The sequence below is a fragment of the Uranotaenia lowii genome, chromosome 1 (assembly GCF_029784155.1).
Source record: "Uranotaenia lowii strain MFRU-FL chromosome 1, ASM2978415v1, whole genome shotgun sequence".
In the NCBI taxonomy this organism is placed as follows: domain Eukaryota; kingdom Metazoa; phylum Arthropoda; class Insecta; order Diptera; family Culicidae; genus Uranotaenia; species Uranotaenia lowii.
In genome coordinates, this window is record NC_073691.1 from 173,765,092 (window position 1) to 173,782,975 (window position 17,884).

General features: G+C 34.7%; 2 protein-coding genes across 5 annotated transcripts in view; one reads left to right on the top strand and one right to left on the bottom strand.

Annotated features, from left to right (window-relative positions):
- Positions 1 to 17,884, bottom strand: part of LOC129756918 (uncharacterized) — a 220,671-nt gene that overhangs the window by 49,004 nt on the left and 153,783 nt on the right. For 2 of the 3 annotated variants that reach the window (XM_055754162.1, XM_055754019.1), the window contains exon 3: positions 2,577 to 3,106. In XM_055754162.1, coding sequence (XP_055610137.1) covers positions 2,577 to 2,871 — 295 coding nt within the window. In that variant the 5' untranslated portion in view covers positions 2,872 to 3,106. The remainder of the gene's footprint in view (positions 1 to 2,576; positions 3,107 to 17,884) is intronic. The other variant, XM_055754092.1, reaches the window with a different exon arrangement.
- On the top strand, positions 11,624 to 12,750 carry LOC129757337 (uncharacterized). Of its 2 annotated transcripts, XM_055754638.1 has the most exons (3): positions 11,624 to 12,167; positions 12,250 to 12,457; positions 12,560 to 12,750. In XM_055754638.1, exons 1-2 carry the CDS (start codon positions 11,631 to 11,633, stop codon positions 12,415 to 12,417), a joined length of 705 nt encoding a protein of 234 aa, XP_055610613.1. In that variant the 5' UTR covers positions 11,624 to 11,630; the 3' UTR covers positions 12,418 to 12,457; positions 12,560 to 12,750. The 2 variants fall into 2 exon arrangements, with proteins under 2 accessions (XP_055610613.1, XP_055610542.1); XM_055754567.1 differs by having other exon boundaries at positions 12,250 to 12,750.

The window sequence follows — 17,884 nt, forward strand, 5'->3', positions numbered from 1 at the left end:
GAAATTTGGAAACAGATTCAAAGTTCAATTTTTGAATTCAGACTCAGAATTCAGCTAAAAAATTCACCAAGATGTTACATGTGAATGAGTTTTTCAATCAATATAAAATTGTTGAGGAATTGAAGAGAACATGAAAATTTGCTTGTCAATTCAATTACCAGATTTCAAATATTTCAATCAAAATTAGTTAGCACACACAATTAAGCTGAAAATCACATATATAAAGTAGAATTTGAGTGAATGTTCTAAGTTTTGTTTTATGCAAAATATCAAAATTGTATTTGAAAAAAAAAGGATTTTCATTATGGAATTGATTCTTTATGAAAAATATTTGCTGTTAAAGGAACATGTACCTGATCTTCACCCAAAAAGTTTCCTCAAAATTCTATATTTTTTCGGTGTATTGTTCAACAGTTTCAGTTTTTTACAGCCAAATTTCAAATCAAAAACATAAATTTAGTTCAAGTTTGCATCAAGAGAAATTGAACCGAAATTTTTATCTCTTACTTTGTTTTTTGGAAAATTTTATTATTTTTTATCAGAACATAGAATCTAAGAATTTTCAAAGAGTTTGGAAGATTGGGCTTGGGATTGTGATTTTTTTGAAGAAATTGAAGGCTACCCTAAAAATAACTTATTCTATGCTCAAATCCAATAACTTTGATCTACCAGACTCTTGAACAAATAAAATATTTAACCATCAATGAAAGAAAATTCCATGTTTTGTTTTTAAAGGTTTTATTACAAAAACTCAGCTCACCTTTTAGGCTAAGGACCATTTTTTTAAAGTTACGACTAAAAACGAAAACTATTAATGAGTACTTAAAAATTAATATTCATGTATGTATGTAGATACAATCATAATATGTTTTAATTTTTTTTGTTCGTGCGCTGTTGGGAAAAAATCATAGGTAAAAATCAGTTACCAAAACCCCCCCCCATGAGTAGGTTCTTCCTACGGCCCTGATGTACTGCAGGCTAAAATTGATCCTAGGCCTAGTGCATGATCTCATGCCAAATTTGGGCAAGATTGGATCACGGGAAGGGGTCGCTCAACGAGCCTGAAGTTTGTATGGGATTTTGAGGCATTGAAACATGACAATCCAGTTTTTCATGGATAACTTTGGTTTCCTTCGGCTGATTTCTTTTAAAAACAGATTTCCTTAAATTTCAAGTTATGGCAAATATTTAATCCAAACGCTGCAAATCGATTCGAGTTGAAATAAAAAAATTAGCCCTTTTTTGAAGCCTAATATTTTTTTTAATCTTAATTCGAATCAAATTGCTGTCTTCGGATGAAATATAAGTCATAAACTAGGCTTTAAGAAAACCCACTTTCAAAAAAAATCGGCCGAAGGAAACAATAGTTATTGATGAAAAACTGGTTTTCCATGTTTCTCTCAAACAAAATGTCTCAAAATCCCATACAAATTTCAGGCTCGTTGAGCAACCCCTTCCCGTAATCCGATCTGGCCCAAATTTGGCAAGAGATCTTGCACTAGGCCTTAGATCAATTTTAGCCGCAGCGCTTAACATTTTAAAGGTTTTCAATTTCCCATACAAATTAGGGGCAGTCTAATGAACATCTTTGTAGTATCCGCACAATTACCAAAATTTACTTCAGATGTCACTTACATTTTAAATGAATTTTTTTTTCAGTGTATGGCAACGTTTATTATTTTGGCAACACTTCAAAGTCAGTCAAACACAGAGAGCGCAGATTGTCAATACTGCTGCAACGAAAAATGTGTTTCTGATTTGGCCTCCGGTACAGAAACGGATTTGCACAGGGAGCGCAGATTGTTAAGGCTACTGCTACAAAAAATTGTTTCTGATTCAGCCTCCGTAAAAAGACGGATTGGCTTAGGAAGCGCAAATTTTCAAGGCTGCTGCTGCTGATTTTTTGTTATGATTTTGGTCTTCCGGTGAAAAAAACAGAGGCTTAGGAAGCACAGATTTGAAACCAGCTTCTGCTGATTATTTGTTTTGTCTTGGCCTTCTAGTTGACAAAGACGGATTGGTTTTGGAAGCGCAGATTTTAAGCCAGCTTCTGCTGATTGTTTTTTTGCATTTGGCCTTCTGGTGGAAAAAAACGGGTTGGCTTTGGAAGCACAGATTATTAAGATTGTTGCTGCTGATTGATTTTCACGAAGACAGAGCAACAGGAAAAGCACAGATTGGAAAGGCCTTTGCTGAGAATGGAATGTAGAATTGTGATGAAGGATATTTGGAAAATATTTAAGAACTCGTTTTAAAACAAAAGTCGATAAGAAAAAAAGTTCCAATGAGAAAAAAGGTGGGTAAAAAAATTGGCTTTACTCAAAAACAATCAATCTGAGCATTTTGCTAACTCATTCGTAAAAATAGTGGTAACGGGAAATAATGGCATCTTTTTGCTAAGTTGAGGCCGATAAATTTTTGTGTGTAGACAAAACCAAAACAACAAAATCAGTTATTGGTCTATGGTGTCTGAGTGAATCTCTGAATCGAGATTCGCGAGAATCGTACAATCATAACTTACTTTAAATCTTTTTTTAAATTTAGATATGTATAAAAAAACTTTGTTTGATACTCACCACTATTGCTACTATCATCTAATGCAGCAGTGTTGCCGCTTCGTTTATGGATGCCCCCACCATTGGCAGCGACAATCTGGCAACACAGCAACCCGTAGGCAATGAGGGCCGCGTACATCCACCGGGTCGCCAGCGAGCGACTTTTTCGGCTGTTTTTGTTGATGTTGTTGCTGTTGCAGGACTTCCGGCCATCATCATCAACCCTGCTGGCGACGACACCGACCAAAAATGGAGTGTTCTCACAGCAGCAGCTGTCGTCCGGCAATCGTCGTCCTCGGTCCATTTCTTCTACCATCCCTGTTCATAGGGGACTTTGGGTTCGCGTTTCGCAATGGATTTGTGTGTGTTAGTGTGTTTTTTCTTCTGTTGTTTCCCGGTGTTGTACGTGTGTTTGCGTTTGCGTGCGGGAAATGTCTTTGGAAGATTTCACCTTCTCCCGCCTTCTGTTAATGTGTCTATCCTGTGCAAGATTATCCCTCTAAATAGGAAAAAACGGCTCTCGGAAATGTGTATTTTACGGGTCGTTGCTTCTGGAAGTAGACGAGAAATGATACCGAATATTAGTGGTACTGTGGATGGATGAACGGAATCAACGCTGCTCCGGGAAGGTGAAATTCGAAGCGTCATAGCTTAACAACACATGTTTCGTGATAATCTGTGTTCGTCTTGCCTTGATGCCTATTATCATTAATCACTGTAATGGCGGGCTATGCACTTAAATAGTATGAGGGTGGTTGTAATTGCTTTGGTTGTCTTGCTCTTTTGATGGAATGAAACGATGAAAGGGTTTAATCTTGGCTTAAAGCGAAAAAAAGGTGTATCAAATCACTGCTTTACAAAGTGATTTCTACCGCCCCTCGGGGGCGTTGAGAGCTTTCAGGGGGCGGTGGACCCTGTTCTTAAATTTGGGGGGCGTTGAAAGAGCTCAGGGAGGCGGTGAGATTAAACATGTAGTTAATAATGACAAAAATAAAAAAGTCAAAATTTTTGAAAATGTCAAAGATGTCAAGCATGTAAAAAATGTTTAAAATGTTCCGAAGAGTTTTAAGTAAATCAAGAATTCTGGAAATGTCAAATGGTCCTGAATGACAAATATTTAAATAAATATTTTTAAAAATTAATTACATAGTTCTCCAAATCTTATATTTTTAAATCGTCAAATCTTCAAATAGAAAATCATTATTACAAATATTTTAAAGCCGGCAAAGTGGTTCAAAAATCACCTTTATACATCCCAGTTTAAGACTGTTATGTATGATACATTCAAAATATTGCATACGTTGTGTGATTGTATGAAAAGGATATTTTGCAAAACATCGTAGTAAATATCGTAGAAAATTCTTCCCTTTTTTTTTCTAATGTTGATGCATCAGCCTTAAACAATTAATTTTAAGCTTCGAGAACAATAAACAGTTTAATTCAAATATAAAAAAAAAACAAATCAGAAAGCTAATGAAGTTATAAAGGTAAAACGGCTAGAAATAAAGGGAATGAAATGAAAACATTCGAATTAAACTGAATTTACGCGAACATCGCCCATATGATGGAGAAATATCCATCAAGTTTATGGCCCACAATAAAAATCGCGTGCGAAACACTCTCACTTTCAAGATTTCACTGGTCGGAACAAGATACCTACTACTCCGTTAACCCTTACCGATCCCTCTTCACCTCATCCCATCAACACTCATCAACATGCAAAACGTGTTTTCGCAAAACATTAACAGCTGTGTGGCTCTGATGAAGAGGCTTGAGTCCGTCAAAGAGTAGATAAGTTAACGAAAGCAAAAAAAAACTCCACATCTCCCTACCTCCGACAGACTGGTTCACAGCGCATAATAAAAAGTGAAATGTTAATGCAAGGCTTCTCACTACCATCTCAGCTTGCTGCACCAATACTAGCAGCGCGAAGCCCTGCTATCAAGTTTTTAAAGCTGCAATAAAACCAGTCGACTTTGGGCCAAGAAAGAGTCAAGCCTTTTCATTCAGCTTGGAGATAAAACACCGTTTTCTGCGCATATTGTGACTCAACAAAATTTATCCAATTCCGGTGGAGGCGCCCAAAAACGGTGGGGCAAAAAGCTGGTGAAGTTACATAAATTATCTACACAGGGGAATTGTTGTTAGTAGCAGCTAGCTATTGAGATGGAAAGAAAAAACAAAAGTTGAAGAAGACACTCGACGCGAGGGCCATAAAGAGTCCATTTTAAGAGCACCGAGGTCGGTTGCTCTGCAGGTAAAAGTTTGTCGGAGTAACTTTTCCGGACAAGGAACCAGCCAAACTCAGAAGATCGAGTTCCCTGCACCGGAGGAAAAAGGGGAAAACTGTCAGAGCTGTCACATATTTTTGCACGCTAATTCTATTTATCTACCGGGGCCGTTGATGTTCCCTCGGGTGCTTGTCGACGACATTTGTAAAGTGGCAATGACGGTATGAATTTTGGACAGCCCTTATCTTCGGAGTGGTTTGAAAATTAACATGGGTCTGCTACCGGAATGACTGTATTAACAAGTTTCAGAACAAAGCGATGGCAAACAACTTTTTTCATGTTTTCCGCATGTTCTATTTTTTACCGGACAAATTACGTAGTTTTCCCGATGGATTTTATTATCAGTCTTAGGTAGAGTCGTCCTCATTGAATCGAAGCAACCGGCGAGCGTGCTCTAACGGCCGTGACGCAATCGTGGCCATCTACATCATCGACACACACTCCTCATCGTGTGTGTGTGTGTATGCCGTGTCATGCCGTTCGGTATTTAGCTGGCGGCAGTAGCAGTAGCGATAAGTTTGATGGTGCCTTTTTCGTTACATCATTTTCGGTTTTCTTTTGTTGCCATAATTGTTGTTATATAGCACCATCATTCGAACAAATTTGCACACACCAAACCCCAACGGTCATCAATCGTCCGAAATCGTACGAAGTTCCCCGCACACCGCTCGTCGCTTCTCATGCAAGACGAGACGAGCGAGAAAGCACGTTTTCGGGTGCCGAGGCTGAGACTCGAAGTATGGTGGAGTTGGAGTTTGTGCTGGTTGGAGGTACGGAATCCGAGCATGTGTAATTTTTTTTCCTAAAATAAAAGACGGCTAAGCTTGTCAGGTTGAAATTGATGCACTCGTCACATAATTAAAGCATTGGTTGGCATACTAAAATAGATGCACTAGATAACACAAAACATTACATAATTATGCAGCAGTTGAATTTTGTGCGTCGGTTTCAAGTAGAAACTCTTTAAAGTTACACTGAAAGTAATGATCATGGTTGAAAGATGTTTTTTTTCAAGGTGTGAAAATGAGACGAAGAATGCAAAGAATAAAAACTAATATAAATGAAACAAATAAGTGGCACCACTGCAACAGAAGCTTCAAAATGTAAACAAAAACACAAATCAGTCATTGGTCTAAACTTTTAAGAAACGGACGTGTTGACTCTGAATTATGATTCAGATCAATCGTCAGTTCGCGACAATGACATAGTTGGTACGATGCGCGTAGAATGAATGAATAAGATGGACTGATGAAGCGCAGATAGGGAAGGCTCTTGCTTTGTTTGTTTTGAAATGATGCCAGTTCCGGTAAATAAGTCGGACTGAAAAAGCGCAAATTTGAAAAGCTGATTTTTTTCCTTCTGAAATGGTTCGAGTTCCGGTGATCAAGACGGACTACCGAAGCGTAGATTTGAAAGGCTACGGCTTTGTTTGTTTGAAAATGATTCCAGATCCGGTGAATAAGACGGACTGGTGAAACACAGAATGGAAAGGCTGTTGCTTTGTTTGTTTGGGAATGATTCTAGTTTTGAAAAAAATTCAGCTCATTAGAAAACTTCAAAAGTTTGAAAAAAAAAGTCAAATGAAGTATAAAAAGTGAAGAAACCCAAATTTGAAGTGAATCGGTTTTGACTATCGAAATATAAATTTCAATTTGAGATCAGAGGCGAGCAGAATTCGGAAATGAGATAAGAATGAACAGAATAAAAATAAAAGTTACAGAAATAAATAAAACAAATATGTGGCAACACTTTAATATAAGCTTCAAAATGGTTAAAAAAAACCCAACAGTAACATTTCATAAGAGTAAGACTACCAAATGTAAACAAATCGAGTTAACGGGCAATCAGGATAAACGCGATTGCATTTTACCTAATAAGCGCGGTTTTGTCTTAAATTCATTTAAATTTATCATTTCTTTCGGAACGTGAAGCTACACCAACTTTATTTCTGTAGGTCCAATAGACGTAGCGAATTTGACCGTGTGTGACAAAACGGCGTAATTTGTTTTTTTCGTGTAGGCCCAAAAGGTTTAGGTACGAATTTCACTAAACTTAGCATCCCTTATCTATAAAACAATAGTTTCGTTGATATTGTTTGGCACTAGTTTTTATCTCAAACGATTACAATTTTTTTCAAAAATATCTAAGTTTTGTCGAAATTTTCAAAATTTTCAAAATTTTCAAAGCTATCAAAATTATCAAAATTATCAAAATTATCAAAATTGTCAAAATTGCCAAAATTGTCAAATCGTCAAAATTAGCTTCTAGTTTTTCTTCAATTTGTTTGGAAATTATCTCAAAATGATTTTTTTAAACTTATATGAAATTAATCTCAAATTCTACTTTGAATTGATTGAAGTATTTCTGTCTCGAAGTTGTCTCGGAGAGCTTTAAATTGCTTTGAATATTTAAATCTGTATTAAATAGTCCTGAAAATTTCCTGAAAATTTGTCTCAAAACTTATCTCAAGTTAGCCTTAAAATAATTTCTTGTTTTTAATATGGTCCTTTAAGTTTAAACTTCCAAAATTTTCCTAATAATTTACGGTAAAATGTGTTAATTCTTTAAAATGTTCAATTGAGTGTTCAAATTTAACTCAAAATTGTTGTAAATTTTTCTTTTTTTCTCAAATTTAACTCAAATTAGTCTTCAAATTTTCTCATAACTGTCGAAAATTTATCCTCCAAATGTTTAAACAATGATTTTGTTCCATTTAATAGTTTGTTCCAAATTCGTCTCGATATTGTTTTTTTATTGTCTCATTTTTTTTTTTCAAATTTACTTGTAAGTTTTCAATTTTTTCTAAATTTGTCTAAAAATAATTTAAATCTATTCGAAGCTTTTGTTTGATAAGATTCATTTTTATTTTCTAAAATTTGCCTTTATTTTTTTTAAATTGAAATTGTTTCATTTTGTTCTGAACTTTCTAAAACTTGGCACAATATTTTCTGAAATGGTTCTTATTTGACTTAATTTGATCCATCTCTTGTTTTCAAATAGTTTTATTTTCTCAAAATTGACTAAAATTTGTCTCTCATTTGTTTCGAAATTTTCTGGAATTTGTCTGATTTTTTTTTCCATAAAACGAATTTTTCTAAACCTTATCTCAAAATGCTTTCAGAACTATTTAAAAGATTCCCAAAATGTTTTTAATGAATTTTCTAAAATATATGATTTTTTTAAAATTTTAAAGAAAACTTTTTGAAATATGTCTTGAATATGTTCCTAAATGGTCTCGAATTTTTATTCAAATTTGAAATTGAAATTTGCAGCAAATGGGTCTCAAAGCATTCTGAACAATCGCAATTTAAATTCAATTTTGTCTTTAGATATTTTGATTTGTCTTGAGTTTTATTTAATTACTTTGTTCGATTTTCTTCAAATTTTTCTTTACATTTTTTCAAACTTGTTCCAAATTCAACCTCAAAACAGTGACAACGTTTCTATTTTTTGTTTTTGCCTCAGAATGGCTCTTTATTTATTTTTGAAATATTTTTTATTTGTTCTTATTATTTTTTTATAATTTTTTATTTGAAACGGTTCATACCTTAGAGTTTTAAGGAGCCAAACTCGTTTTGTGTTTATAACAATTAATTACTTAGGTCTAAAACTTTTTGTTTCAAGAGGAGAAAAACATAGAAAGGGAAGTAGGAAATTAAATAGAACTGTAGAAGAAGATCGACAGCTTTTAGAAAAAAAATAAATTTCGAACATGTAGTCCAAATTTAGCACAGCTTACACATCCCTCACTGGAACTTTGGGTGGTTTTTCTTCGGGCCCGAAGGGAGTCTATAAAATTCGTTCTAGCGACAAGATGGATTTGTTCTTATTATGTTAACTATCTATTTTTTTTTCAATCGTTTAAAATCATTCTAAAATTTAATAAATTATGTCTTTGATATCACCTTAACTCGTTTTAAATTTATTTGTTGTCTTGAAATTTCCTCAAAATTCTTCTTAGTTTTTTTTCAACTTTGTCTCAAAGTGATCCCTTATTTGTCTGAAAATTGTCATTGAATTGTTTCTAAAATTCTTAAATTATCTTATTTAGTTTCAAAGTTTTACAAGCCGTCTCAATTTTCATTTATCTTAATTTTTTTTAAATACCTCTTTTATTTTGTGTCACTAATTCCTTGTTTTCTAAGTTACAATTCTTTTATTTTTTTAATTGTTCAAATTTTATTTTTTTTTTAATTTTTTTTCAAATCTGCTCTGAATAAGCCAAAAAATGTTTCAAAATTGTGTCAATAATTTTAATTTTTTTTATAACAGTATAAAAGTTTGTTTCGAAATAAACTTCAACTTGTTTCACAGTTGGTCATATGGTTTCGAAATAATAATATTTAAGTGTCTTTTTTTCTTTTAAAATGGTTTTATTTTGTTATGCAGTTGATTAATTCTATTTTTCATAAACTTTCATCGAATGTATGTAAAAACTTTCTTAAACATTTCTAAAATTGACTCATTTTGTTTTCAAATTCTTTTTAATTGTTCTGAAAATTTTCTAAATTATGTCGCAAATTTGTGTTTTATCCCTCAAATTCGTTTAAAATTTTCTAAAATTGGCCTCAAACTTTTTCTATTATAGTTTTTGTTTCGTTATTCAATACACGTTAGTAAAAACCCGAAAATAAAAACCCATTCTGGCTTTTGCTCATCTTTAATGGACACTAAAATTACATTTAAAATTTTTGTTATCCAACACTAATTAACATTTTAAAGTAAAACTCACAATCCCAAGCCTTTGTCTATACTATTTTGTTCTAGCTCAGTTTGTTTTGATTGGCAGTTGCATTTACTTGTCAAAACTCAACATTATTTTTTTTTAAAAATTAACATTAATTTGTCTATTTTTGCTTTGAAATTGTCTTAATTTTGTCTCAAAACTGTTTCAAAATATTTCTCAAACTTATTTCAAAATTGTATTGATTCTATAAAATTTTTAATTTGTTTTTAAATTTTCTCAAATTTGTAATTGAATTCTCTTATTTGAGTCATCTTCTCTTATTGTTTACTATTATTTTCTTCAAATTCACTCAAAACATTCACAAATTTGATTAAACCTCGGACTCTACTGGCCGAACAATCTAACTGGTTAAAACCTGTCGCTTCCGAAGGTTTCCGCTGGGGTAAGTTCAAATTTCGGACCGTGATAGAAAGGAAGAATTCCTCGATTTATTTGTACAAGCAAAAACACTTGTAAATTTTCTTATGTCTGACGAACTAAAGAAAATTTGATTTAAATCTGCCACTGCCTCCTATGATTTTAACCTCGTTGTGACTTAAATTTGTCTCAACATTTTTACTAATAGCTGTCTCCAAATTATTTCTCGTCGTAAAGTAAAAAAAATGCTGCAGCAGCCAATCAATTGAGCGAAACTTCCAGGCGTATCTGGAATCGAAAAAAAAGGTGAAACTCGAAAATATCCGAAATTCATCGAAAAAACTTAGAGGTCTTGATGATAATCAACGAACAGTAAGTGTATATGATCCGCATTTCTTTATTTTCTTGAACAAAAAGTCATCGATTTTCTAAATAAGATTTGATAAGATGTTCCGAAAATTCAAACGCGTTTTTCTCGTTTTGAGATAACTGCTAGAGCTGTTCCGTTAGAAATCAGTTATTGGGCTTATCTTGTGAGAGACGGACCGGTTAAAGCCAAATACTGAATAATAATTCAGATTAATCGTCAGTTTACGACAAATAGAATTCTATTTTTTTATTTATTTCAGAATTTCAGGAAGGATCCAATCTGAAATCAGTAAATCATGTTATCGAAATTTCTTGCAAAACTTACGATTGACTTTGTAACGCCATTGACAGAGAGAATACCCTCACCAAAAAGGAGCCGAACGATGAAAAAGTATAAATTCGATTGCGGACAACTTTTGTGCTGTTTTGGGGTGCTTTCGTTTTTTCTTCCTAATGTGTTCCCGGAAAAGTTTTGCTGTCTCTGGAAAATGTTGAACCCCACGTCCCGTCCGTTCGTTCCGTTCGGCAATCGATTGATTTATGTAGAAATTTCTCTCAGTCTGGTCATGTTGGGTTGATTTGATTCGGGATAGGATGTGCTAGAGAAGACTTTTCTTCAATCCGGTTAACGTAAATCAATCGTGCTGCAGTCGATTGAGGTTAAGTTTGCGGAAGTGGTTCAATCGACTGAAAACGATTCGATAGCCAGGAAAATGGATTGCCATTGACGATTGTATGATACATTAGGACATTTTTATCGTTCTGGCTGATAGAAGAATATATTTTTGATCTTATCTCACTTAATGCCATTTTATGATTTCGAACTCATTTCAATTAATTTACCATACATAGGAAAGTGTTTTTGATTAGCTGCATTAGATTAACGTTTAGAAGCCGTACAATTCGGTATGGAAATTTGCAGTGCCTAATTAGATTTGGACACTAAATTAATTCTATCCTCATCCTAGCAAGTTGAAAGAAAATCAATGGCCTGAGAGTGCCACGCTCCATCTTCAGATGCCGCCAAACTTACTCCATCCTTCTCATATTTTCCCCTAGTCTATGTGTCCTAGTCTAGTTGAACGCAAAACCCAACAATGCTACTATTTCGTGCCATCAACGACGCTTCTAGGACTTTTGATGCAACGAGTGCTCCCTCTGTAGCAACGAGGAGCACTGGATATTAATATTAATTAGATGCATTAGTGCGCCTTTTGATGGCAGCACTATGGCATCGAGTGCAGCACATTTTCTTTGTTCCAACCAAGTGTATTCCGAATCGAATCGCACGAGTGCACACGCGACGCGACAATGCATCGCCACGTAATCATTTCAGCAGTGTTTCAGCTTCTCATTCCCAGTAGCAGCAGCAACGTCTCGATCCAGAAGCATCGAGGAGAGGATTTGGAGCCGTCACCACCTGCGGACCTAGCCTGTCTTCCGGAGTGGAATTTCCTGTCCCTTCCGTTGGATTTGGTCCCGTACAAATGGATAGATGAGGAATTCACCACGTTAAACGAAACCAAAGTTCAACAATCGATTAACGGCGGCAGGGTACGGACAGCCAACTTTTGGACCAACGTGTCCCGGGGGATTACCGAAATCGAATCCCTGCTGGAGGGGGCCGGTGCCACGTGGTTGCTCGCAAAGTTAAACCATACGACCAGTACAATAATCGTCCAGGGCCCTAATCGACAAACGTGCAACTGGCACGTTCTTCAATGTCTCTCCCGGTTGGAACCGGCAATAAAACTTTTCCGACTGGACCTTCAGGCCAAGGTTTCCATCTGTTTGGTTCAGCTCCAGGCGCGCTTGACGAGCATCCCGAAGACGTTGCTGAAACCGGAAGTATACGCGTAGAGCGCTACGCCCACACGCAGGCATTCGTTACATACCGCTTGGGTTTTTTTTCTCTCTCTCTTCGTTACAGCCGGAACGTCAGGCGTCGGCTTCAATCAGGCAGCTCTCCGGGGACATCTTCGAGAGCTTCCACCGCACGGCATCCTGCATCCGGGGCCGAATGGAAACGGCTGCCAGTCGGCCCAAGTGGGGTCTGCACCTGCTTCGGTTGGTATCCGGCTGCCTGACAGGTCAATAAATCGTGCCTGGTACCAGTTGGGAGCTCTCCTCTGTATGCGGTAAAGTTGGGGCGTGACTTTGGTTTCATCCATTTAGCCCGGCAGGAAGCCGGGGGTGGGATGCTCCATTCTCGTGATTAGTTTGTATTTTCTCTTCTCTAGGTTTTTTCGTCTTTGGGTGGAAATACTGCGTGCTGTGTAGAATTTTTCCAAGATATATGGAGCCCATCACGCAAATCTCCTGGGTCCCATTAACGTGTGATTTTTTGCTGCCGTCTTACGAGCCATGATGAGATCTCTTTTGTGTGATTAAGTGTGATGAAATATTTCCACCTAAGCTTATATCCACGAAACATAGGAAATTTGGTTCATGGAAGGAATTTGTTAAATGTTCAGAAGTAGATGTTTGTCGAAAAAAAAAGAAAAATTATTTTCATAATCAGAGGAAAAAAATAAAGAAAATTAGAATTATGTAGAATTATTTAGCATGATTTATAGTAGATGCACGTCATTAAAGATTTTCGAAAGTTCAAAATTAACGAAAAAGTTAGAACTGACTCCAAAACCCGAGTCCTAAATCCTAATCCGAATCCAAATCAGGCTCAGACTGAAAATCCGAACCAGGATAATAGTCAGGATCTGGTTCCGAAAAGAGCTCAGGTTTTTAATCAGGACAACGACAACCTCTCCTAATTTTTTTTATAAACGGAAGTGTCAATCTATGTTCAACATTTTCAAACACCAGTAGGCTCTAGCTGCTGTAAATATTTGCTAAATGTTCGCTGAATAAGACGAAATCTGTAAAAATAACAATCAGGAAACTCAGTTAAATGTTTCATTTTTAAAAGGAGGAAATCTCAATCCGCACCTTTTTTTTTAAAGCAGAAATTTAAACCGGCTTACTTACTCCTTATGAGCTCAGTTGTAAATCTGCTGCATCAGTGGTCTTAAATAAGCATAAGTCTTAACTGGCATCACTCTCTATCGACAACAAATTCAAGGCGTTGATTCTTTTTCTTGAAAGGAAGTCTCAATCTACACTGTGTTTGCCAACAGAACTTTTATGTGCCGTAATCTGTTGTTTTGCTGATTATTTACGGCACATAAAGACTTCTGCTGCCAGACTGAAATGTAGATTAAGTCTTTCTCCTGAAAAATAGTTCCGTCGTTTTGATTCAGTTGTTCATAGAAAGACGTGTAAGTTGTGAATTCCGCTTATTTAAAACCAAAATCTCAATTCACCGTAACTGTTTTTTATTTACTTACAAGAAAGCTCATATTTTTTCATTTTTATTTGATAGCAGAAGTCTCAGTCCACTGTTGAATTTTGTTGGAACGGACGTTTCGGAACCCTGGAAGTTTTTTTTTACAATAAGGAACTTCATGCAGTTTTTTAACTAAACGGTTTTTTTTAAATGCACTAAAATTAATGTTATTTTTGACTGCTCTCAACATCTTTCCCAAAAGCGGAAATCCCCAGTACCAGTCTTTTTCTATCAGCAGAGAACGCAATTCACTGCCACTTTCTCTCTTTTCTTTTTTTCTCTGACAGAATTAGTCTCAATCCAGTATGGTACGATTTTTTTCTTTTTGAAGTGGAAATCTCAACTCGATGTAAATTTGTTTCTCAAAAACGGAAGTCTCAAACGATTGTATTTTTAACCTGAAGAACTTTTTTTTTCTGCCAGCAGTAGTCTCAATCCAGTATGGCAGGTTTTTTCTTGAATAGCCGAAAATCTAAATTCGCTGCACTAAATACAAATGCAAATGTGATTTTTTAACTGCTCCAAACATGTTTCCCACAAGCAGAAATCCCAGTTTACTAGTATATTTTTCTACCAGCAAAGAACCCAATTCACTCTTACTTTCTCTCAATTCATTAGTTTCTGATAGCATTAGTGTCAATCCAGCATGGTAAGATTTGTTTTTCACGTCGAAGTGGAAGTCTCAATTTGCTATAAAATTGTTTCTCAAAAAACGGAAGTCTCAATCGATAGTATCTTTCACTTGTAGAATATTTCTTTTTTTTTCTGCCAGCAGTAGTCTCAATCCAGTATGGTAAGTTTTTACTTCAATCCTCCAATCCAGTATGGTAAGATTTTTTTTGCTTGTCGAAGTGGAAATCTCAACTCGCTGTAAAATTGTTTCTCAAAAACGGAAGTCTCAATTGATTGTATCTTTCACCTTTAGAAACTTTTACTTTTAATTTTTTCTGTCAGCAGTAGTTTCAATTCAGTAGGGTAGGTTTTTCCTTAAGTAACGGAAAGTCTAAGTTCGCTGCACTAAATGCAAATGTAATGTTATGACTGCTCTCAACATCTTTTCCACAAGCAGCAATCCCAGTTTACCAGTATCTTTTTCTACCTGTAGAGAACGCAATTAATTGCCATTTACTCTCAATTCATTATTTATAAACAGCATTAGCCTCAATCCAGTATGGTAAGATTTTTTTTCCTGTCGAAGTGGAAGTCTCAATTCGCTATAAAATTGTTTCTCAAGAAGGAAGTTTCAATCGATTGTTTCTTTAACCTGTGAAATTTTTTATTTTTTTTCTGCCAGCGGTAGTCTCAATCCCGTATGGTAAGGTTTTTTCTTGAATAGCCGGAAGTCTTAATTCGCTGCATTAAATGCAAATGCTAATGTAATATTTTGACTGCTCTCAACATCTTTCCCACAAGCAGAAATCCCAGTTTATTAGTATCTTTTTCTACCAGCAGAGAACGCAATTCGCTGCCACTTTTCTCTCAATTGCTTGTAGTTTGCTTACCTGTAGAAACTTTCATTATTTTCTAACAGCGTTAGCCTGTATCCTATTATCTATTAGGTTTTTTTTCTCGTCGAGATGGAAGTCTCAATTCGTTGTGAAATTGTTTCTCGAAAAACGGAAGTCGCAATCGATTGTCTCTCTCACCTGTTAAATCTATCAGTTTATTTTCTGCCAGCAGAAGTCTCAATCCAGTATGATAGATTTTTTCTTAAATAATCGAAAGTCTTCGTTCACTTTAAAAGTTTTTTTTCTTCATAAGCACTAAAAATAATGTAAAACAATTTTTAAGACTGCTCTCAACGACTTTCTCACAAACAGATGTCCCAGTTCATTTGTAACTTTTTCTACAATCAGGATCACTTTCTCTCAAACACGGAAGTCTCAATCGATTATAGATTCATTTGCTGTTAAATCTTTCATTATTTTTTGCTAGCAGAAGTCTCATCCCAGTGTGGTAGGTTTAGGAAGGTGGTCCCAATCCGCTGCAATTTTTTTTTCATTGATAATCACTTATGAATAATGTAAAACAATTTTTAAAACTGCTCTCAACAACTTTCCCACAAACAGAAGTCCCAGTTCACTCGTATCTTTTTCTACAATCTCTGTTAATTTCTCTCAAAAACGGAAGTCTCAATCGATTATAGTTTGATTCCCTGTTAAATCTCTCAGTATTTTTTGCTAGCTGAAGTCTCATTCCAGTGTGGTAGGTTTAGGAAGGTGGTCCCAATCCGCTGCATTTATTTATTTTATTGATAAGCACTTGCATAAGTATAAGCAATCAATGTTAATTTTTTGAGTGGTTTCAACATCTTTCTCTTAAGCAGAAGTCCTAAATACATAACTTCAATCATATTCTACCAGCAGTAGTCCGAACACACTGCCACCTTTTCTTAAAAATGGAAAACTCATTCGGAATTCCTTTTCTGTAGGGTAAGGTTGCCAGAAATTTTTCAGCACGTATCCGGGCTGAACAAATCCGGGTTATTTTAGCTTAGCTTGATTGATTACTCACATCCACCTTCAATCGTTGAATTCAAGACGTTTCATCAACATTTTTCTTTAGTGTGAATTTAACAATTTTAAAAATTTTGAAAATCTTAAAAATTTGGAAAATTTTGACAGCTTTGACAATTTTGACGATTTTGACAATTTTGACAATTTTACCAATTTTGACAATTTTGACGATTTTGTCAATTTTGACAATTTTGACAATTTTGACAATTTTGACAATTTTGGCAATTTTGACAATTTTGACAATTTTGACAATTTTTCCAATTTTGACAATTTCGGTTGTTTTGACAATTTTGATAGTTCTGATAATTTTGACAATTTCGACAATTTTACCAATTTTACCAATTCTGACAATTTTGACAATTTTGACCATTTGGACTATTCTGACCATTTTTACAATTTTGACCATTGTGACAATTTTGGCAATTTTGACGGTTTTGACAATTTTGAAAATTTTGACAATTTGACAATTTTAACAATTTTGGCAATTGCGAGAATTGTGACAATTTTGGCAATTGCGAGAATTTGACAGTTTTGATTATTTTGAAAATTTTGATAATTTTGAAAATTTCCACAATTTTGACAATTTAGTAATTTTGACAGATTTTACAATTTTGACAATTTTTTACAATTTTGACAATTTTGAAATTTTGGCAATTTATACAGTAGACAATTTTGACAATCTTGATGATTTGGACAATTTTATTTCAATTTATTTTATTTTATTTTACTATTGTAAAACCTGGCAAAATCAGGGTATTTGATTTCAAAATTGTCGAATAAAATCCGGGCAAATTTGGTCAAAAGCCAGCTCATCATAAAAAAAAGATGAAAACATTTTTTTTATCAAAATTTATCAGCCGATTTCAAATCGTATTCAAGGCTCTTAAATAACATCTCCTGATTCTTTCTTTCTTTTTCTTTCTCCTGAGTTTTCTTTTTAGAGAACTTGCTCAAAAAATTTAGTTTTGGACGCACAAGTAAAAAAATGTATACAACGCAATTTTTTTTAAGTATTGTTTTAGAATGAGAATGGGAATAAATCCGGGCAATATCCAGATTTTTAATTTTTTTTTCGGAAGTCTTACTCTGTCGAAACTTTTGGAACAGATACTCTAAAGGTCCTACTTCGATTCCATCTTATTCGAGCAGTTAAACCGTCAATCCTAAGGAAAGAATACAGAAGTCACTGTTTGCTGTAAAAATGGTTCCAAATGTAAATTCTCAATTCACCTCAACATTTTACACACGAGCAGAAGTCTCAATTTAAATGAATCTTTTTTTATCATAGCAGAAGTCTCAATTCATTGCCACTTTCTCTTAAAAACAACAGTCTCAATCGATTGTACATTTTTTTTTAGAATCTTTTATTCTTTTCTGATTGCTGTAGTCTCAATCCATTCTGGTGGGTTTTACGTGTACTGGTGGAAGTCTCAACCTGTTGCAATATTTTTTTTCCCACATTTAAATTGATGTGCTGTTTTAAGCAGAAGTTTCATCCTGTAAAGTTTTCTCTTAGAGAATCGATCGGTCATAACTATAATTCAACTTTTTTTTTCTAATATTTCTCAAAAACAGAAGTCTCAGTTCACCTCAATTTTTTTTCGGTAAAATTTGAGCTCACTGTAAAAGCTTCCAATTAAATAGTTGAGACTTCCCTCAGCCCACTTGAACATCTTTCCTACAAATTGAAGTTCCAATTCACTCCC